Source organism: Macaca mulatta, chromosome 6 (assembly GCF_049350105.2).
Source record: "Macaca mulatta isolate MMU2019108-1 chromosome 6, T2T-MMU8v2.0, whole genome shotgun sequence".
In the NCBI taxonomy this organism is placed as follows: domain Eukaryota; kingdom Metazoa; phylum Chordata; class Mammalia; order Primates; family Cercopithecidae; genus Macaca; species Macaca mulatta.
Window position 1 is genome coordinate 78633949 of NC_133411.1, and position 19630 is coordinate 78653578.

General features: G+C 37.8%; 1 protein-coding gene across 2 annotated transcripts in view; it reads right to left on the reverse strand.

Annotated features, from left to right (window-relative positions):
* Positions 1-19630, reverse strand: part of MRPS27 (mitochondrial ribosomal protein S27) — a 99734-nt gene that overhangs the window by 64312 nt on the left and 15792 nt on the right. For both annotated transcript variants that reach the window (XM_001098829.5, XM_015140263.3), the window contains 2 exons: positions 13624-13694; positions 11514-11572 (listed from right to left, as the gene is read on the reverse strand). In XM_001098829.5, the coding sequence (XP_001098829.3) occupies positions 11514-11572; positions 13624-13694 (130 nt within the window). The remainder of the gene's footprint in view (positions 1-11513; positions 11573-13623; positions 13695-19630) is intronic.

Sequence of the window (19630 nt, forward strand, 5' to 3'; positions counted from 1 at the left end):
AAAGAGAAGCGGGGAGGGAAGGGAGGGGAAGAAACGAAAAACATGTATTTTTTGAATAAGTAATATATACCCATGATATAAAATTCAAAAGTTACAAGAGACAATTCAATGAGAAGTCATCTAGATTTCTTCCCCAAAAGAAACCAATGTTACCAGTTTTTGTGGGTATCATTCCAGAGACATCTTATGCACACACATACACATGTACACATAAGCATCAAAGCACATGTATATATATTACACATAAACCACAGTGGCTACATCACACACTAAGTCCTACTCTTATTTTTTTCACTCAATACATTTCACAATTTATTCAATAGGAAATACAAATAAAGCTTCCTCATTCTTTTCAATCGCTGCACAGTATTCCACTGTATGGCTGTAGCATAATTTAAACAGGCTTCTATTGATGGACATAATCTTTTACTTTTTGCAATGGACATTTTTGGCATGAATAAGAGTATATCAGGAGGTTAAATTCCTAGAGGTGGAATTATTGAGCCAGAGGGTATTGTACTTATAATTTTGACAGATGCTGCCAAAGTTCTCTCTATACAAGTTGTACCAATTTATATATCCACTAGCAATGTATGATAATGACAGATTTTGAACTCTCCCTTCTCTCCTGCCAACATTCTATTCTCTCTCTGATCTGCCTTCCTTATTTCTCATTACTCCCCAACAAACCCTAATCTCTCTGGTTAAGGCAGTTTCCATAAAGCCAGTTCTCACTCCTTCCTTCTAACTCCAGCTGTACGGTTTGTTCCATCTTGAACACTTGTTCTTGTTTCCTCTACTCATCTAACCTTCAAGGCTATCTTAAGTTCTACCTCTTTTATGAATGTTTGCGGATAACATCAATCCTTTTTCTAGCCTGCTCCAAACATGTTTTCTCTAAAACTTACATTTTGTTACATAAATTCAGCACATTTATCTACTTATCATATCCTGGATTTGTGTTGATTTTGAATTGTTTCACATATCTAATGATCTTCAACCATCTAATAATCTTTTTTTTTGGGCGGCGGGTGGGACAGGGTCTTGCTCTAGTACTCAGGCTGGAGTGCAGTGGCTTGATCATAGCTCACTGTAGCCTTGAATTTCTGGGCTCAGCTTCCTAAGTAGCTAGGACAACAAGGCCCAGCCTTAGCTTTCTGAGTTGCTAGGACTACAGGCACATGCCACCATGCCTAGCTAATCTTTAAAAATGTTTCTGTAGAAATGAAGTTTCACTATGTTGGTCAGGCTGATCTCAAACTCCTGACCTCGAGGGATCTTTCCACCTCAGTATCCCAGAGTGTTGAGATTACAGGCATGAGCCACTGCACCTGGTTGTAATTTTTTTTAATTGCTGGGATTATATAATATCCTTCCTTTGAATATACCACAGTTTTAGTGCATTAAAAAATAATCTTAAAGCCTCTACTGGCTTTAGAATGTCCCTTATAAACAGCCGAAAATCATTTGTCTTACAGACATGAATCTGTTCTCATTTATTTTCATCTCAAATCCTGTTAGGGCAGTTTAAATTTGCCCGCAATAGAAAAAGAATGACTTTTGCAAAATCAGTCTCTTCCCTAATATTCCTTATAATCTTCTTTGTTAGTTTCTAAATATATACTATACATTCAATACATATTTCTTGAATTGATATTGTTCCTAATTTCTCTACATTAATAATGCATGTGAGTGTGTGTATATACCTAAATATGTATGTGTGTATACACACACACATATACAAGAGGTGATTCTAAAATTGATACGGAATGGAAAGGACCTACATTAGCCAAAATAATTTTGAAAAAGAACACACAAAAGCTGAAAGGCTTACACTATTTAATTTTAAGACTTATTTTAAAACTACACTCATCAAGACAGAGTAGTATTGGCATTAAGATAGATAACAGAACAGAGATCAATGGAACAAAGAAGTCCAGAAATAGACTCACACAAATATAAACTGATTACCAACAAAGGTACAAAGGCAATTTAAAAATAGCCTTTTCAACAAGTGGTGTTGACACAATTAGGCATTCTTATGCCCAAAAATTAACTTTGATCTTTACCTTATAACATACACACACAAAAAATTCAAAATCATAAATCTGTAGAGAAAGAACGTATTTTGCTCAACTGTTTTAAAAATTAACATGGGATATAAAAATTCTTTTAAACAAATATAAAAAATAAATGCAGTCTTTTTATGCCGACTGAACAGACCTTTCCTGTCAGCTGCTGTTAGCTGAGCTGTCCTCTTACCTCTCTTTTCTGTGTCACAGAACCTTTGCTGCTACTGCTGGGAAATAGTATGTCTTCTCACCTCACCACGCACTGGGTGATGGTGACACCAAAATAAAGCCGATCACAGACCTAATTATAAAACTTAAAACTATAAAACTTCTAAAACAAAACCTAGAAGAAGAATCAGTATGGTGCTGGGTTAAGCAGATTCCTTAGATCGGGGGTCCCCAACCCCCAGGCTGTGGACTGGTACCAGTGTTAGGAACTGGGCCGCATAGCAGGAGGTGAGCAGTGGGTGAGTGAGCATTACCGACTGAGCTCCACCTCCTGTCAGATCAGTGGTGCTATCAGATTCTCATAGGAGTAGGAACTCTCCCTTTGCAAGGGATCTAGGTTGCATGCTCCTTATGAGAATCTAACTAATGCCTGATGATCTGAGATGGAACAGTTTCATCCCCAAACCATCCCCAACACCAACCCCCAGCTGTGGAAAAACTGTCTTCCACAAAACCAGTCCCTGGTGCCAAAAAGGTTGGTGACCCTTACTTTAGAGAACACCAAAAGCACAATCCATTAACAAAAAAAAAAATGTTGATAAATTGGACTTACATAAAAAATAAAAACAGGTTGGGAATGGTAGCTCATGCCTGTAATCCCAGCACTTTGGGAGGCCAAGGTGGGTGGATCACCTGAGGTCAGGAGTTCGAGACCGGCCTTGCCAACATGATGAAACCCTATCTCTACAAAAACACAAAAATTAGCTGGGCGTGGTGGCAGGTGCCTATAATCCCAGCTACTTGGGAGGCTGAGGCAGAAGAATTGCTTGAACACGGGAGGTGGAGGCTACAGTGAGCCAAGATCATGCCACTGCACTCCAGCCTGGGTGACAGAGACTCCATCTCAATAAAAAACAAACAAACAAAAAACAAAACAGTGTTTCAAAAACACTGTTAAGGGAATGAAAAGATAAAACTATAAGAAAAAGAATTCTGAAAACCCAAGAAGAGTAGAAACAATTCAATTTTTAAAATGGACAAAAGATTCAAACACTTTATCAAAGGAAGTATCATTACTTATTGGGCAAATAATTAAAGCCACAGTAAGATACCACTAAACACATGTTGGTATGGCTAAATGTATTGGCAAAAATGTGGAGGAAGTGGAACTGCTCTTGGGACTATAAAATGATATAATCACTTCAGAAAACAATTTGGTAGTTTCTTAAAAAGTTAACCATATACTTACCATATGCTCCAATCACTCTACCCCTAGATATTTACCCCACAGAAATGAAAGCATGTATCTCTACAGATACTTGTGCATGGATGTATGCAGCAGCACATACTCCTAGGGACTCAGGACTGGAGCCTGCAGAGGTACATAGTCAGTGGACCAGAGGAATAAAATGGAATAACCATCTAAGGTATAAGATCATTCCGGGAAAGCTAGGTGGAATGCTTAAGCCAAAGCCAAAAAAATACCTTGAAGGTTCACTCCCCCTATGATGCGGCTCTAGATGAAATAACAAGACCAGTGGGAAGAGAAGTAGAGTCTGAAGCAGTAAGGCCAAGAATTCTTTTTTTTTGAGATGGAGCCTCGCTCTGTTGTCCAGGCTGGAGTGCAGTGGCGTGATCTCGGCTCACTGCAAGCTCCGCCTCCCAGGTTCACGCCATTCTCCCACCTCAGCCTCCCATGTAGCTGGGTCCTACAGGCGCCCGCCACCACGCCAGGCTAATTTTGTTTTTGTATTTTTAGTAAAGACGGGGTTTCACTGAAAGTGTTAGCCAGAATGGTCTCGATCTCCTGACCTAGTGATCTGCCTGCCTCAGCCTCCCAAAGTGCTGGGATTACAGGCATGAGCCACCATGCCCAGCCGTGGAGGCCAAGAATTCTAATCCTTATCACAAAGCTCCCATGATCTCTGGCAAGGCATGCACTATGACCAATGATCTGCTATTTTCCAATACAGAGCTATTAACAATAACAAGCACTCTCCCAGGCCTGTGGTAAGGATCAGCAAATAAGAACTAAATAAAGAACTAGGCAATATTAAAGTATAGAAGTGTTACTAAAAATGCTCTTACACTCATTTCTCTCCTCTTGGGTTCTTACTCTTTTCTTAATAATGTTCAGTCATAATGCAACCTGGCAATATGCTAACAGAAAAATTTAAGATTACTTTTTATTGCTGTGAAACACAAACAGTCTCTATGCCCTCAAAGGAAAATCACTGCTGCATAAACGAATGCATGCTGTTCCCTCTTAATAATCCCTCTTAATAAACTCCCATCTTCCTCTTTTCCCACAGGCAGAAATGGATTTTTACAACATAGGCCTGGGGTGGTGCTATAGCCTTCCAAGGAACCACTGGGTATTTTTGCTTCATGAAAAATGAAGCTATTTCGGTCCTTCCTTTTTAGGATGGCTGCCAACCCAGGACCTGGAGACATGCAGGCTGCCATCTGCCTTGCCCCAGCTGTTCCTGACCTGCTATCCATCTCCAACTAAGGATACCTGGTATCTGCCAGGTCGGCTAAGCAAATAGTGAAAGATACTCGAGACCCACGTACAGCATGGATGAATGTGTTGGCAGTACACAGCTTGCCATGCAACCTGAACTTCCTTTCTTACTGGGTGGCATGCCACTCTCCATAGCAACATTAAGAGCTGTATTCCGAGAAAAACTCACCCTCCACAGAGCTTTGCAACAATCTTTTCTTACTGCATAACAATTCAGCATTCCCTACCTGTTTGCTAAAAACCAAAGGGCTGCTTTAAAAGAATGCTATATCCTTTTTTTTTTTTTTTGAGACAGAGGTTTCACTCTGTCACTCAGGCTGGAGTACAGTGGTGTGATCTCAGTTCACTGCAGCCTCGACCTCCCAAGCTCAGGTGATCTGCCTGCCTCATTCTCCCAGGTAGTTGGGAGTATGGGTGTGCACCACCACACCCAGCTAATTTTTTGTATCTTTTTATAGAGATAAGATTTGTTATGTTGCCCAGGCTGGTATTTAAACCCCTGTGCTCAAGCAATCCGTCTGCCCCAAGTGCTGGGATTACAAGCATGAGCTGCTGTGCCTGGCCTAAAAAAAAATTATATTCTTAATATAGAGTATATGTTGTATATGTTAGAAATTTCTATGACATATCCTTCAGGAATCACTGTTATGTTGCAGATCAAATTATCAGTTCTGATTATTGACGCCCTGATAGTAGAAGAAGCAAGTCTAATTTCATGTATCTCAAAACTACCATGGTCCCAACATGATTCGAAGGCCTATATAGGTCTTTCAAAATGCAATTTGCAAACATCCTCAGTGAAGATGAGGACACTAAGTGGGAAGAACAAATTCTTATGGCTTGGGTTTGCATTTTAGCAATGCAGTAATCAAATACTAACACAAGAATGGTTAAAGCTTGTCATAACCATGAAAATAATGGTTTTTGCCAAAGGCACAATTTTACCAGCAACATGCTGTTTTATCTCCTGAAAATGGAGACACAGAGCCTGCCCCAAGGTTCACTTGTTTGCATTTGGGCAGTATATACTGGGCATGTGGACTTGGAGGTTATGGGGGGAAAGTTCTGAACTACAGACTAGGTGGCCTAGGAAAGATGCTCTCTACAAGATGATAAAGGAAAAAGTTCCCATTGTATAAAACTCCACATTCGGCCGGGCGCGGTGGCTCAAGCCTGTAATCCCAGCACTTTGGGAGGCCGAGACGGGCGGATCACGAGGTCAGGAGATCGAGACCATCCTGGCTAACACAATGAAACCCCGTCTCCACTAAAAATACAAAAAAATTAGCCGGGCGCGGTGGCGGCGCCTGTAGTCCCAGCTACTCGGGAGGCTGAGGCAGGAGAATGGCGGGAACCCGGGAGGCGGAGCTTGCAGTGAGCCGAGATCGCGCCACTGCACTCCAGCCTGGGCGACAGAGCGAGACTCCGCCTCAAAAAAAAAAAAAAAAAAAAAAACTCCACATACACTCACCGTAACTGACCCCAGGCAGACAGATCCCAAAAGGGGATCTCTTGTAGAGGAACAGCAAAGCCTGGTCTCTCTGGAATTTCTTCTGTCTTAGTTTCCTATAAAGAAATTGTAGCCCCATCTGGGATCCTTAATGATAACACCTTGCACTGAGACAGCACTGCATTGTTTTTATAGCATTGCCCCACTGCTCACATCTGATCCTTGTGGTTTCCCTCTCAGGACAGGCAGGGGCTTATACTCAGTCTCTATGTTGTGTGTGCTCAGCCAATCTCTATGTTTTAGTCTCTGCATGAGTAAAATAAAGATGCAAATCTAATTCTTAGGAATGGCGTAAGTTTACAGTAAAGCAAAGGTAGGAGCCCTTTTCTCTTCCAAATATTAACGAGAGGGCATGTGGATAGGAAGTAGAAATTAATCCTTTGCCTGGAGAAAGAAAGTATTTTGCTCAACTGTTTTTAAAATTAACATGGGATATAAAAATTCTTCTAAACAAATATAAAAAATAAATGCAGTCTTTTTATGCCCACTGAGCAGACATTTCCTGTCAGCAGCTGTTAGCTGAGATGTTCTCTTACCTCTCTTTTTTGCGTCACAGAACCTATGCTGCTACCGCTGGGAAAGAGCATGGCTTCTCACCTCACCAAGCACTGGGTGATGGTGATACCAAGATAAAGCGGAAATCTTCCTGCCTAGCCCCCTGCCATCACTGGTCTGACATGCAGCATCTCAAAGCCTGTCCAAATCTTCTCACTCCTCACCACACCTTTTTTTCTGGTGTTGTAGGGAAACTTGGGAGACTGGCTGTATCTAAATTTTCACTGTGAAGACCGAAAACCTATCAATTATATGCTTGTCTTACCTGGTAAGGTCTAAACTAAGAAAGTCTTCTTTGTAAGAAGAGAAAACAAAGACCCAAAGTACTTAAAACCCAAAAAACCCGAGAGAAGAAATAAAAATAAGTCTAAGCAAAAGAACCTATTTTTCAAACAAGATCTCACAGCACGGTTCCTAACAATTTTTTGTCTCGAACCCTCTGGCAGTCTGATGAAGGCATCTCAGAATTAGTTTTTTACAACAGAAACCAATTATATTGAAATACAATTGTCAAGATATTAAGAAATCCTTAGGATATGGTAACATATGTGCTGCTTTATTAATGGATGAAATAACACTAGCTAGTGGTAGATTTAATTACTAACATAATTTCTAAGCAGTGATGATATCTGTAACAAATGTAATGTGATATGAAAAAATCAATGATTTTTATTGGCAAGAAAGACACAGATGCCATTAATATTATAGTCATCTGCTGCCTACATGCATAAGTGAAAGAAATGCTAAATATTATTGAGGTTAGTGAAAATAAAATATGATTTTATTCTTATTCAAGTTCACAGTCCTCTCTGAATTTTCTTTGTAGACTCCGATAAGGCAGCTGGAGGCACAGTTTATCTGGCAGAAACAGAAGCAAAAGCAAATGGCCCGTGGCAGCATGGTCTGGCCTCTCTCCAGACCTATTCTTCCCCCAAGCCACGCCCTAGAGGGCCTGTAAGAAACCAGCTTCAGGGCTTCTCAGAAGACAGCTTGAAACCTACTCATAAAGAGGTTTACCATTTAGCCTGCTAGTATTATCTGTGCAAGAGCACACCTATGCTTATTTTCCCAATCACCCAGCTTAAACTGTACATATCATATAAAGTCCCTGGCTCAAATCCTTATTTCATTTTACTGTATTTATTTTTTATTATCTTATTTACGTTTTCTGTATTTGTCACAGCCAAACAGTATGCCTTGTTTTCTTATTTTGTTTTACTTTGTTTTAACCTTGTTGCTATTTTAATCACTTTTACTCTTCCGCTTTATCTTGGTATCACCATCACCCAGTGCTTGGTGAGGTGAGAAGCCATGCTCTTTCCCAGCGGTAGTTTATTTACTCTTGGTTTATTTTCCTGTTATATGAGTATTATCAGTTTTTTTGTTTTTTGTTTTGGCCAATGAATATAGTTTCTGGTATTGCCTTAACCATTTTTAGTTCACATTATTGTTTGGGTAGAGTTTCCCCTTTCCTTGGTGTTTTCATTTTTTATTTATAAACAGAAGGCGAAAGTTGATCATAGGATTGCCAGCTCACAGAGAATAGACCATGGCCCAAATAAAAGTACTTAGGAATTTGTTCTCCCGTCTGCTGACTGAACAGCAGCCTTTCTATCTCTCCTTAAAAGATCCCTTTAATGTTGAAGTCCCTAAACATTTAAGCCCATGTACTTTGGGAGATTCAAAGCTTCAAATATTCTGCTGGGATGATAGGGTGATAATAAGCTGGCAGGTACCAGCAGCACCCTGAGCTGCTGGAACTTGGAACTGTTCACTTGCATGCCTGATGCAATGGCAGAAGCTCAATCAGCTCTTCACTGATCATTCAAGGTTTCTAAACTTCTTTGGCTCTAGACTTTACATAATCATTGCGGAAATGTGATCATTAGAAGAGGAGAAGATGTGGCAGCTACACTCCTGCTAGCAGAGCCTGGTGTTCACAGGCCATGTCAGAGAAAGAGGTGAACCAATGCAAAAGTTCTTCTGTGGGCTTCACTGTTAAAGACAGTACTGCTTAAGGACTGAGAAATCCTAACCCCAGGCCTGCAAGCTGTGAGTTATCTAAAATTAAGACAGACGTTCCTTCTTCATTTCTTCACCTTAGATCTCGAATTGTTAAGTTTACTCCAAGATGTCTAAAGTCATCCCATGAGGAGTGTTAGGCATCATAATGATTGAAGCCCTAACTGGTAGAAATATTACACAGTAGTAAGTCCTTGGTGTCTTCAGGATTAACATCCCTGATTTTGATTACTTGAGAGAAACCCTAAGAGTTTATAACTTGTAATTTTTAATTTTGCTAAGGCATAAGTATAGTCTGTATATTCTCTAAGGCTAGAAAGCAAGAGTGAGGCACTTAGCTAACGAGAGAACCCAGCCAATCTCTACTGTATCAATGCAGCTTTGTAGAGTTCTACCTAGTCTCATATATATACAAGCACATGAAGTCATAAAAACATTTCTGTCTTAAAAAAAAAAAAAGCTGATAAAAAGAGAGTCAATTTCAATTTTCTTGGTAATGGAAGGGAGGAGAAAGAACTAAGATAAATGGTAAATCATAGCTAAAGAATTAGTTTTGATTAAAGCAAGAAATGGGATGTCCAGTTAAACAGTGGCTCAGACTTACGACGGACAAGAGTCCTTTATATGATCTATAAGGAAATAGGACACAGTGATCTTACGAAACTTTCAGTTATACCCCAGGCCACGCAAAACTGAACGTGTGAAGAATTAATCATAGAAGATCTTAAAAACAGAACTTCAACTTTTCAGTAATACTTGGAGAATGTCTAACTTATTCAACATTAGATATCCAGCACCCAGGACAGGGCCTGGGCACATGATAAGTGCTAAGTAAATACTTGTTGAAATGCTGAGTCACTGAAATCAATGATATACTACAGAAGTACTTATGAATTTGGAACATACTTCTCCCAATACTATGGCACTGTATCTCACAGGATGAAGTTCTAAAAAAACAGCTTATATTTAGAAATTGAAACTATGTTCTGCATTTTGCTATAAATAAAAATATGAGAACTGGCCAGATGCCAGCCCAAATACACCCTTCACCATAGACAAAAAATAACTACCAAAGCAGTCCTACAGTCCCAAAGAGCCACTAAAGGAAGGCAGGGCTAGCTCTCATCAAGGGGTTCATTTTTCATTATCCTAATGAAGTAAAAGAGGGCACTTACAACTAAGATGACTTGCAACTAAGTTAGTACCTAGAATTTCAACTTAGGACACCATTACAGCCAATCTGAGGTTTAAAATAAATGTTTTTTTAAGGTGCGGAATCTAGCGTACTTGAGGTTTACATTTAAATAGAAAACACCCAAAAAGTGGTAGCATCTACCCAATTCAGAAATTTGAAAAAAAAGGAAGCCTCATTATTATTTAGCAAAATCAAAGAAAAATGAATAAATTTTCACTAAAATACAGTAAGCTTTAAAAAATGCATCTAGAAAAAAACTACCCCCCAAAAAAACAACAAAAAATGAAAATGCATCTAGACAGAAATAACTAAAAATTCTCTTGAGCACAACAAGCAAGATCAAATGGGAAACCCTAATGCAATGCTTACTGGAAACATTTAAAATTTCAATCTGAGTCTATTTTTGGAACATAGGAACTGGATCAAATCACAAATCAGATTTTAAAAACTGGAATCACAATAAAAATTTAGTTGTAAGGTACAATTCTGACAGATATTTGTTTGACCAGTTCTTTATTTAATGTGCATTAGGTTGTTTCAGTCTTTTGCTACCATAAATGATGCTGTACTGAACATACTTTTTGTACACACGGGTGAGTTTTGTGAGTAGTTCACAATGGAATTGTCAGCAGCTCTGAGAAAGAATGAAGTAAATGTGGTAATGTAGAAAAGGTTTTATAACAGTGTTAATTGAAAATAGGTACATAACAGTTCATATCGGGTATAATTCCACCTGTTAAAAAAAAAAAGGAGAGAAGAAATATACATACAGATTGAGTATCTCTAATTTGAAAAGTTCCAAAATTCACAATTTTTTGAGCACCAACATGATGTTCAAAGGAAATGCTCATTGAAGCATTGTGGATTTTCGAATTAGAGGTACTCAAACAGTAAGTATAATGCAAATATTCAAAAATCTTAAAAAATCCAAAATCTTAAACACTTCTGGTTTCAAGCATTTTAGGTAAGAGATACTCAACTTGTGTGTGTGTGTGTGTGTGTGCGTGTGTATAAACTTTCACTGATCAGATTGGCAAAAAAATGCAAATGTGAAAATACCTAACTATTGGCCAAGCTGTAAAAATATACGTCTCTCACACATTGCTAGTGGGAATGTAAAAACTTCAACAGAAAGCAATTTGACAATAGCGATTAAAACTATAAATACATATACTCATGAAAATTAGGTGAAAAATTACATATGTATAAGGTTATCAATTTTAACATTGTATACAATATAAAAGAGAATAATCTAGAGGTCCATAAAAAGGGAACTGGTTTAAATGATACATTCACAGTATGGAAAAAAATGCAGTTATAAAAAATTAGAAACTCTATACTCATATGAAAAGATCTTTAAAATATAAACTTAGAAGGTGTCAAAATTATACATAACATATACCAACTTTTATGTAAAAAAGGGTGTGAAATCACAGAGTACACAGCCAAATCAAAAGGAAAACTTACTTGTAAAGGTAATACTCTGCATGATCTATCTCTTCCCGAGATGAAATGTTGTCTACAAGCTAAAAGACAGAAAAAGAAACCTTTGGTTGAATATAAATTATGTCATATATTTGGCCTAGGGCCTAGATCACACATTGACCTTACAAAACACAGGACACCCGTTTTATTAGAACGATGGTGATGCTTAGTGGAAAAATGTTCACGTGGTATGGCTCCATCCTTGAAACCCCTTTATGCTAATGCAAACAAAGAATATACAATGGCTTCTCTTTTTCTATTTGTGGAACAACCTTGATCAGAAAATGGATTGAAAGCCAAACATGAAGCTTGCTCAGAACAAGGAGTGTTGCACTGATCATAACTAGTTACCTATTTTTTCCTTTATCTTTAAATCCTGATACTATTTTCTTTATGTTCCAAACACGGGAACATATGGCTGAAAGAATGAAGACTCTGATGGCTAAAAAACTATTGCCCAGAACATAAACATCTAAATTTAGAGAATTCAGTCTTGCAACCATTTTTTCCTACTTTGATTTAAGCTCTGCTATGCAACAGTAAACCTATGATTCCTTTACCAACAAACTCTCCTTTCAAACCATAAAATCTCTGAGTATGCTCATTAACTATCGTCCAAATAAACAAATAAAAAGGATTATTTCAAAGACAGATTCTGTTCTAAAATAGAGACTCAGAGGCAAAAAAGAAAAAAAAAAAGCGTAGAAGACAATGCATGTTGTGAATATAATGAAAACCTCATAGAAGAGAGAGGAGAGTAAAAAGAGGGAGACTTTCTAAAAATCCCTAGCACTTCTAGACTTGACTTAGAAATCCATTAAGGGCATATAAAATGTGGTTCAAACACAGAACCTGAGCTTGAGAAACAGCTCTGATTGTTTGCTGTATGGCATAAACAGATGGCACAGCCCCTCTGGGACTTGGTTGCACCATCTGCATAAATAGGATAAAGGCACCGGACCCGAAGAGTATAAGGCACCAGTGAGAAAATGTACATAAAAGCTGTAAACCTTGAAGTACTACCTAAATAAATAGCAGGTATTATGGCATACAGAAGTTTTACCTATCATGTAAGGGATGAACCAATGGCCTTTCCATTCTCCTCTAATATGCCAATTATGAGTCTATTAAATGTAACTTATGACCAGTAAAACTGTTTCTCAACTAAAAGGCAGAAAGAAAGGACCAGGATTCAAAAGAAAGGTAATTTATTTCCTCTCTCTCTTCCATATTTAACGATATTTTAAATTTTATGGTGCCATTAATTTCTGTAAAAAGTTTTCACAGCTAAAATCTCATTTTAGCATCCCATTATTCCCTGGGAGGAAGATGCAACCGTATCCATGCTGAAAATGAGAAAATTGAGAGGGGTCTCATTGCCCAGTGTCATAAAGTGAATTTGTGATAAAGACAAGCCCAGATATATTTGAAGCAGGCAACAGAAGAGAACCTAGCTATCTGGGTTTGAATCTCAGTTTTTCCACGCTTACAAGCTATGTGAACTTGGAAAAGTTATTAAACGATGTCTTACATAGACTGCTTATTGCATAGGGAGCAGTGAGAATTTTAAAAATAATATATGTTAAGGAACTAATACATTCAAAACTGGCATAGAAGGTGCTCAGTAATGGTTACTATTCCTGATTCCTAACCTAACATTATTCTTCCAACCATTACTCTGCTGCAGTTTAACTTTAACATTAATATCCATTCTTTTACAGACTTTCTTGGCTATCAAAAACACTTCCAATACTAACGGGTAAATATCATTACTTTGAAGGACATATCAACTTAAAAAAACTGATGGTATCATACAGCAGAATATCATATCCTGGAAAAAAATAAAATAAATCAGATACACAAAAGTGATTACTGATATCACAATCTGGTAAATGTACTACCTTTTATTTCAGCCAAAGAAATTTGCTACTACACTATAAAAATATCTATTAGTAACTATAAAAACATACCATAGTCTTGAAAAATATTTCCTATGCAAAGTATTTTTTATTTACACAGCCTCATCTACATGAAGGGCCTTTCTGGCTTTCTTCCTTCTTCTTGGAAAATATATATGTTAAAATTTTCTTACCCGTGATATTGTTAAAGAACTAACAGGCAACTTTCTCTCAAATGTTTTATCCATTAAAGATGCAAGATCAGCTGTGAAGACAAAAAAAGAAAAAAAAACCTTGTTAAAGATACCTATTTTTTTACAATTCTTGCCAGATGGCTGCCAACATGAAGTATTAAAAGAGACGTTCTTTCTTGCTTTTTAGAAATTATTTTTATACAAATTAAAGAGGAAAAAAGAATATTTATTCTTTAAAATATTTAAAAAATGATTTAATTGGGTCGAGAATTATTTAAAAAAAAACTTCTTAGCATGTATTTAGCTTTTAAAAAATGGATCAGTTTGAAAACCTAGGAAATGCTATTCTGGACATCGGCCTTCAGAAAGAATTTACGACGAAGTCCTCAAAAGCAATTGCAACAAAAAAAAATTGACAAGTGGGACCCTAATTAAACTAAAGAGCTTCCGCACAGCAAAGCAAACCATCAACAGGGTAAACTGACAATCTACAGAATGGGAGAAAATATTCACAAACTACGCATCCAACAAAGGTCTAACACCCAGAATCTGTAGGGAACTTAAAACAATTCAACAAGCGAAAACCAAATACCCCATTAAAAAATGGGCAAAAGACAAGAACAGATACTTCTCAAAAGACATACAAGCAGCCAAGCAACATATGAAAAAATGCTCAACATCACTAATCATCAGAAAAATGCAAATAAAAACCACAATGAGATACCATCTCATACCAGTCAGAATGGCTGTTATTAAAAAGTCAAAAAATAACAGATACTGGTAAGGCTGCAGAGATAAGGGAATGCTTATACACTGTTGGTAGGAAGGTAAATTAATTCAGCCACTGTGGAAAGCAGTTTGGAGATCTCTCAAAGAACTTAAAGCAGAACCACCATTTGATCCAGCAATCCCATTGCTGGATATATACCAAAAAGAAAATAAAATATTCTACCAAAAAGACATACGCACTCAATGTTCACTGCAGCACTACTCACCATAGCAAAGACATGGAATCAACCTAACGATGGTGAATTGGATATAGAAAATATGGTACATATACACCATGAAATACTACACAGCCATAAAAAAAAAAAATGAAACCATGTCCTATGCAGCAATGTGGATGCAGCTGGAGGCCATTATCCTAAGTAAATTAACATAGGAACAGAAAACCAAATACCACATGTTCTCACTTACAAGTGGGTGGTAAGCACTAGGTATACAGGACATAAAGGGAACAGTAGACACTGGGGACTCCTAGAGGCAGGAGAGAGGGAAGGGGGCAAGGGCTGACAAACTACCTATGCTTAGTACCTGGATGATGGGATCACTTATACCCCAAACCTCAGTGCCATGCAATATACCCATGCAATAAACCTGTACATGTACTCCCTAAATCTAAAATAAAAGTGGAAATAAAGAAGTTCAATATAATTAGCTCATGAAAGAAAAAAATAAAAGAAAAATAAAAGACCTGGGACGGGGAGAGGCGGGGAGAGGATCAATAAAATATTTCTGGAAGGACACACAAGCAAGTGTATTTCCTGATAGGTTCCAAAAAAAAAAAAAAAAAGAAAGAAATGAGATGAGATCCAGGGAAGAAGGCTCTTCATTGCTAACACATTTATTCCTTTTGTATTTTGAAATATATTAGCTATATATCAGGTTATAGATGTATATCGGCTATTCAAAACATTTAAAAAATTGAAATGTATCTAGTGACTTTTATACCTACCCTGAACAAATGACAGCAGCACTCTGGTTATCCTTAATGATTTTTGGCCTGAATGATTCCTATTTTGGTTCCTTTCAGCAGAACATCCATAGGAATACTTGGTATTTCTGAGATCACACTTTTATCTCAGAGTCTGAAAATGTCTGAAATCCTAGGCAGCATACTCTCCAAAATGTTTAGTTCACATCTTGTCATTGCTTTTCAAATTTACAATTCCTCTTTCCCCTTCTCCTCACTCTCAGCCTATGATTTTGTGTCTCATTTAACTGAGAAAACAGAAGCAATCCAAAGAGAACTTTATCCTTCGAGCATCATGTCTACCAGGTTACTAGCATCTGTGCCCATATTCTCTGTCCTCTATTCTGTTACAAAGGTTGAAGAGTATTAAACAAAAAAGCCCTCCCTTGCCCTCATATTTCCTACAGTTATGTCTCCTTTTCTCTGCTCCTCTTAACAGCAAGACTGCTCAAAAGAGTCATCTCAGATACAGCTGTTACTACTTCCTGAGCTCCCAGTCTTCAACACATTCCACTGACACCAATAACCACTACCACATTGTTAAAATCCAGTGGTTAATTTTCAGTCCTCATCTTACTTGACTTCTCACTATCATTTGATACAGCTGACCATTCTATCCTTCACAAAATATTCTTTTTCTCTCCTTCCTTTGCAAGATCTCCTCTTCTTCTTGACTTCTAAATGTTGGAGTGCCTCTAGGACTCAGCAGTAGACTGCAGACTTCCCTTCACCATCTATGCTCGGTCCCTAGGTGATCTCATTCTCTGCCACAGCTTTAACCATCACCTATAGATGGTTGGCTCCACATGGACATACCTACCCACACTTCTCCCTTTAACTTCAGACTTGCATTTCCAATTGCATAGGTGATATTTCCATTTGGGTGTCTAATAGGTATATAAACATCACATGTTCTCTTATTTCCTCAAACTTCCACTCTCCATCTGCTTTTCCCATCTCAGTAAATGACCACTATATTGGCTGGTTTACTCAGTCTAAAAATGGAGGCATCATCCTTGACCCCATTCTTTTCACACTCTATAACCAATTTGTCAGTAAATCCTATAGGCTCTAGATTTGAAATATAAGTATATATTTCTCATCACCACCACTGCTAAGCCGCCAGTATCTCTCATCTCTCGACCTTGTTTTAACTCTTGTCCCCACCCTTATTATCTAATCTCCACCCAGCAGTCTGAGTGAGCCTTTTAAAAGATAAATCAGCCAATCAGGATAAAAACCAACAAATGCTAATTTGTGTTGTTTTTTCTGTCTCTCACACTAAAAATAAAATCCATGTAATTACTAAGATACACATTCTCAGTCCCTAGAACAGTTCCATAAAAGGCACCTAGTAAATACCTAAAGAAATGAATCAAAGGAAGAAAAGGAAGAAACAAAAAAGCAATTGGGTTTCCAAGGTTTGTTTACTCCCTGGTGGAAGAAATTGGTTTATCAGGTAATAAGGACACAAGCAGAAATGATCAAGTAATAAGTATTTGTTGATTTAACCATTTTTTCCTGCATTTAACCATTTTTTCCTCTTTTTTCCCTGAGGGATTGATCTCAATGACTCAGTACCTACTGGGGGAAAACAACTTTAGAACTTGATATGATATAAAAGCAATTAGCTTTTCTTATGACTGTCTTAAAGGGATTGAAGCCAAGTGATTAAAACAAAATAAAAACAAAAAAGTCCTTAAACCCCCTTCACACTAAGGCAACTTAATAGCACTAAATCTACTTGTTTACAGTAGACGTTTATGTTAAACGTCTCTCTCATAATAGCAAATCTTTATGATCATTTCATAATGAAGGCTCTTGTGTTTAGATGATAGGCAATATGAGAAATTACCTCCCTCTACCCGAAATTTACAATTTAACTTAAAATAGCAAGAGCAGGATCTATGGCCTAATTAAAATGAAAAACCCATCATTTCTTTGTGGGTTTCACATTGTGCACAATGTATAACCAAACTCTGGAATGAGGTGGCTTCACTGATCACCTCTGTAGTGTGGTAACTCAAGATTGCATGTGAATCCTTCCCACCAAGGAATCTTTAGTCAAGTGAAATTGGCTGGAGCCTCAGAAAAGGTAACAGCTGCAGAGCCAGCATCTAATGAATAACATTTGCATATTCCAAGTCAGAGAAAGGTTTGCTGCTAAATATATTATGTGGCCAATCACCTCACAGTATAGCGCTGCCATGATGAATGAGGCAGAAAACTGCACAGAGCAGGGACGGCCAGGAAAGCTGGGGCAGCTGCGGTGTGCAGAGGGCCAGCGCCACAGGCTTCTGGACTGTGGGCTTCCACAGTCAATATCCCACCTCACGTTTCAGTGAGGGGCCAGCAGATGCCCAGGTTTTGTTCAAAGAGAGGTGCCAAAGAAGATACTTTTTTGCTTGCTACTCAGCTCCTCAGGAATACATATGGTGGCTGATGGCTGTGGACAACAGACTATGTGGGAAAATGGATCTGAAATTTGAATTCTTCATTTAACAAAATTTAGAGCTAGACAGACAATGTGGAAGCATGTCCTGAAAATAAAATGTATACTAAAAATGCCCTTCCCCTTTGAAGAAACCAATACTATTAACGATCTCAGAATATATAAGATTTTATTGAGAACCCCGCACTATTCCCAGTAAGAGTGCAATGGCCCAGAAGCCTGGGTGAGGATTCAGATTGCCTGAGGGGCTTTAAAACTTCAGATTCCTAGGATTTTTTTCACCCAGAGGGAGACTCTAATTCTCTGGGTTTGAGGTAGCGCCTGAGACTTAAACAATAGCCCCAGAAGATTGTAGTTAATGAAACATCATCAGTTATGTTTGGAAACAACCAGGGGAGGGAACACAGAAGAAGTCCTAGATGTTGCTCCTATGCTCAAAGAAGATACTGAATAGGAATTCCATTGCTGGAATAAGATGAATTAAATATCTTTAAAAAAATTCTTCCTACTATAAAAATAAAACAAAATATCCATTTTCCCCCCAAACATATGATTGAGCTTTCAAGAAGGTAGATGTAACTGTCAGAGGCCAAAGGCAAGATGAGAACATGAACTTGGAGTATTCAAGGGAGCAGTCCTTTTGACGGGAGCAGTCCTTTTGAGAGCATATGATGATCTACAGTGATGGAGAGCTTTAGTTTCAATGACTTATGGGGAAGGGAGGATAAAACCAATACTTGTAAGATGAGAAACTCGTTCAGAGATCCTTAGGTAAAGCCAGGACCACCTAGGGGAACTACACCTGAAGTGAAAAGGTAAAACTTATCACTACAATAACGTACCCTAAAAAGTAAACAACCAGGATTCTTGTCCCCTGAGGATTATAAATTACAAAGTCAGCCCTCATGCCTCTTTGGGGGATTTAACCCACTCTTCTCAAAATTCTCAAGCTGAGAATTTTGTTTAAAGAGTTGACTTTACTATATAAAATTCTAAAAAATGTAAACTATTCTACACTGACAAAAAAGCATATCCACGGTCGCCTGGGAATTTGGGGTGTAGGGCTGGAAGCGGAAGGAGAAAAGGATTAAAGAATAGGAGAAAACTTCAGCAGGTGACAGATATGCTCAATATCTTGATCGTGGTGATGACTTTACGGACATATACACCTGTACATTGGTCAAAACTGATCAAATTGTACATTTAAATACGCATAGTTTATTTTATGTGAAGAATACCTCATCAAAGCCGTAAAAAGTAAACAATGAATACGTTAAAAAGCAGGTTAGACACAGGTGAAGTGAGAGTGAACTGAAAGGCAGATAAAAAAAATTACACAGAATGCTACAAAGATAAAAATGAGAACTGTAAAAGAGCAAAAATATAGAAAAATGAATAAGAATGTATGATGAGACAATGATGAGAATTTTTTAGAACTGATAAAAAATATAGGTTTCTAGATTCAGGATATGTATACAGTCTCAAGTCAAAAAAGTAAATTTATTATTTTGAAAATGATGAATGAGAGGATCTCAAAAGTGGCCAGAAAGAAAAAGAGAAATTACAAAGAAAGAAACACCTATACTAACAGGTGTTTTCTAAATAGGAATGATAAAATCCAGAAAATAGAAAAAAATGTTCAAAATGTTGCAAGTATAAACTATCAACCTAAAATTGCATATGTAGCAAAACTATCTTTAAAAAATAAGGGCAAAATACAGGTATGCTGGCATGTGCTTGTAGTCCCAGCTACTCAGGAGGCTGAGGTGGGAGGATCACTGAAGCCCAGGAATTGGAGGCCA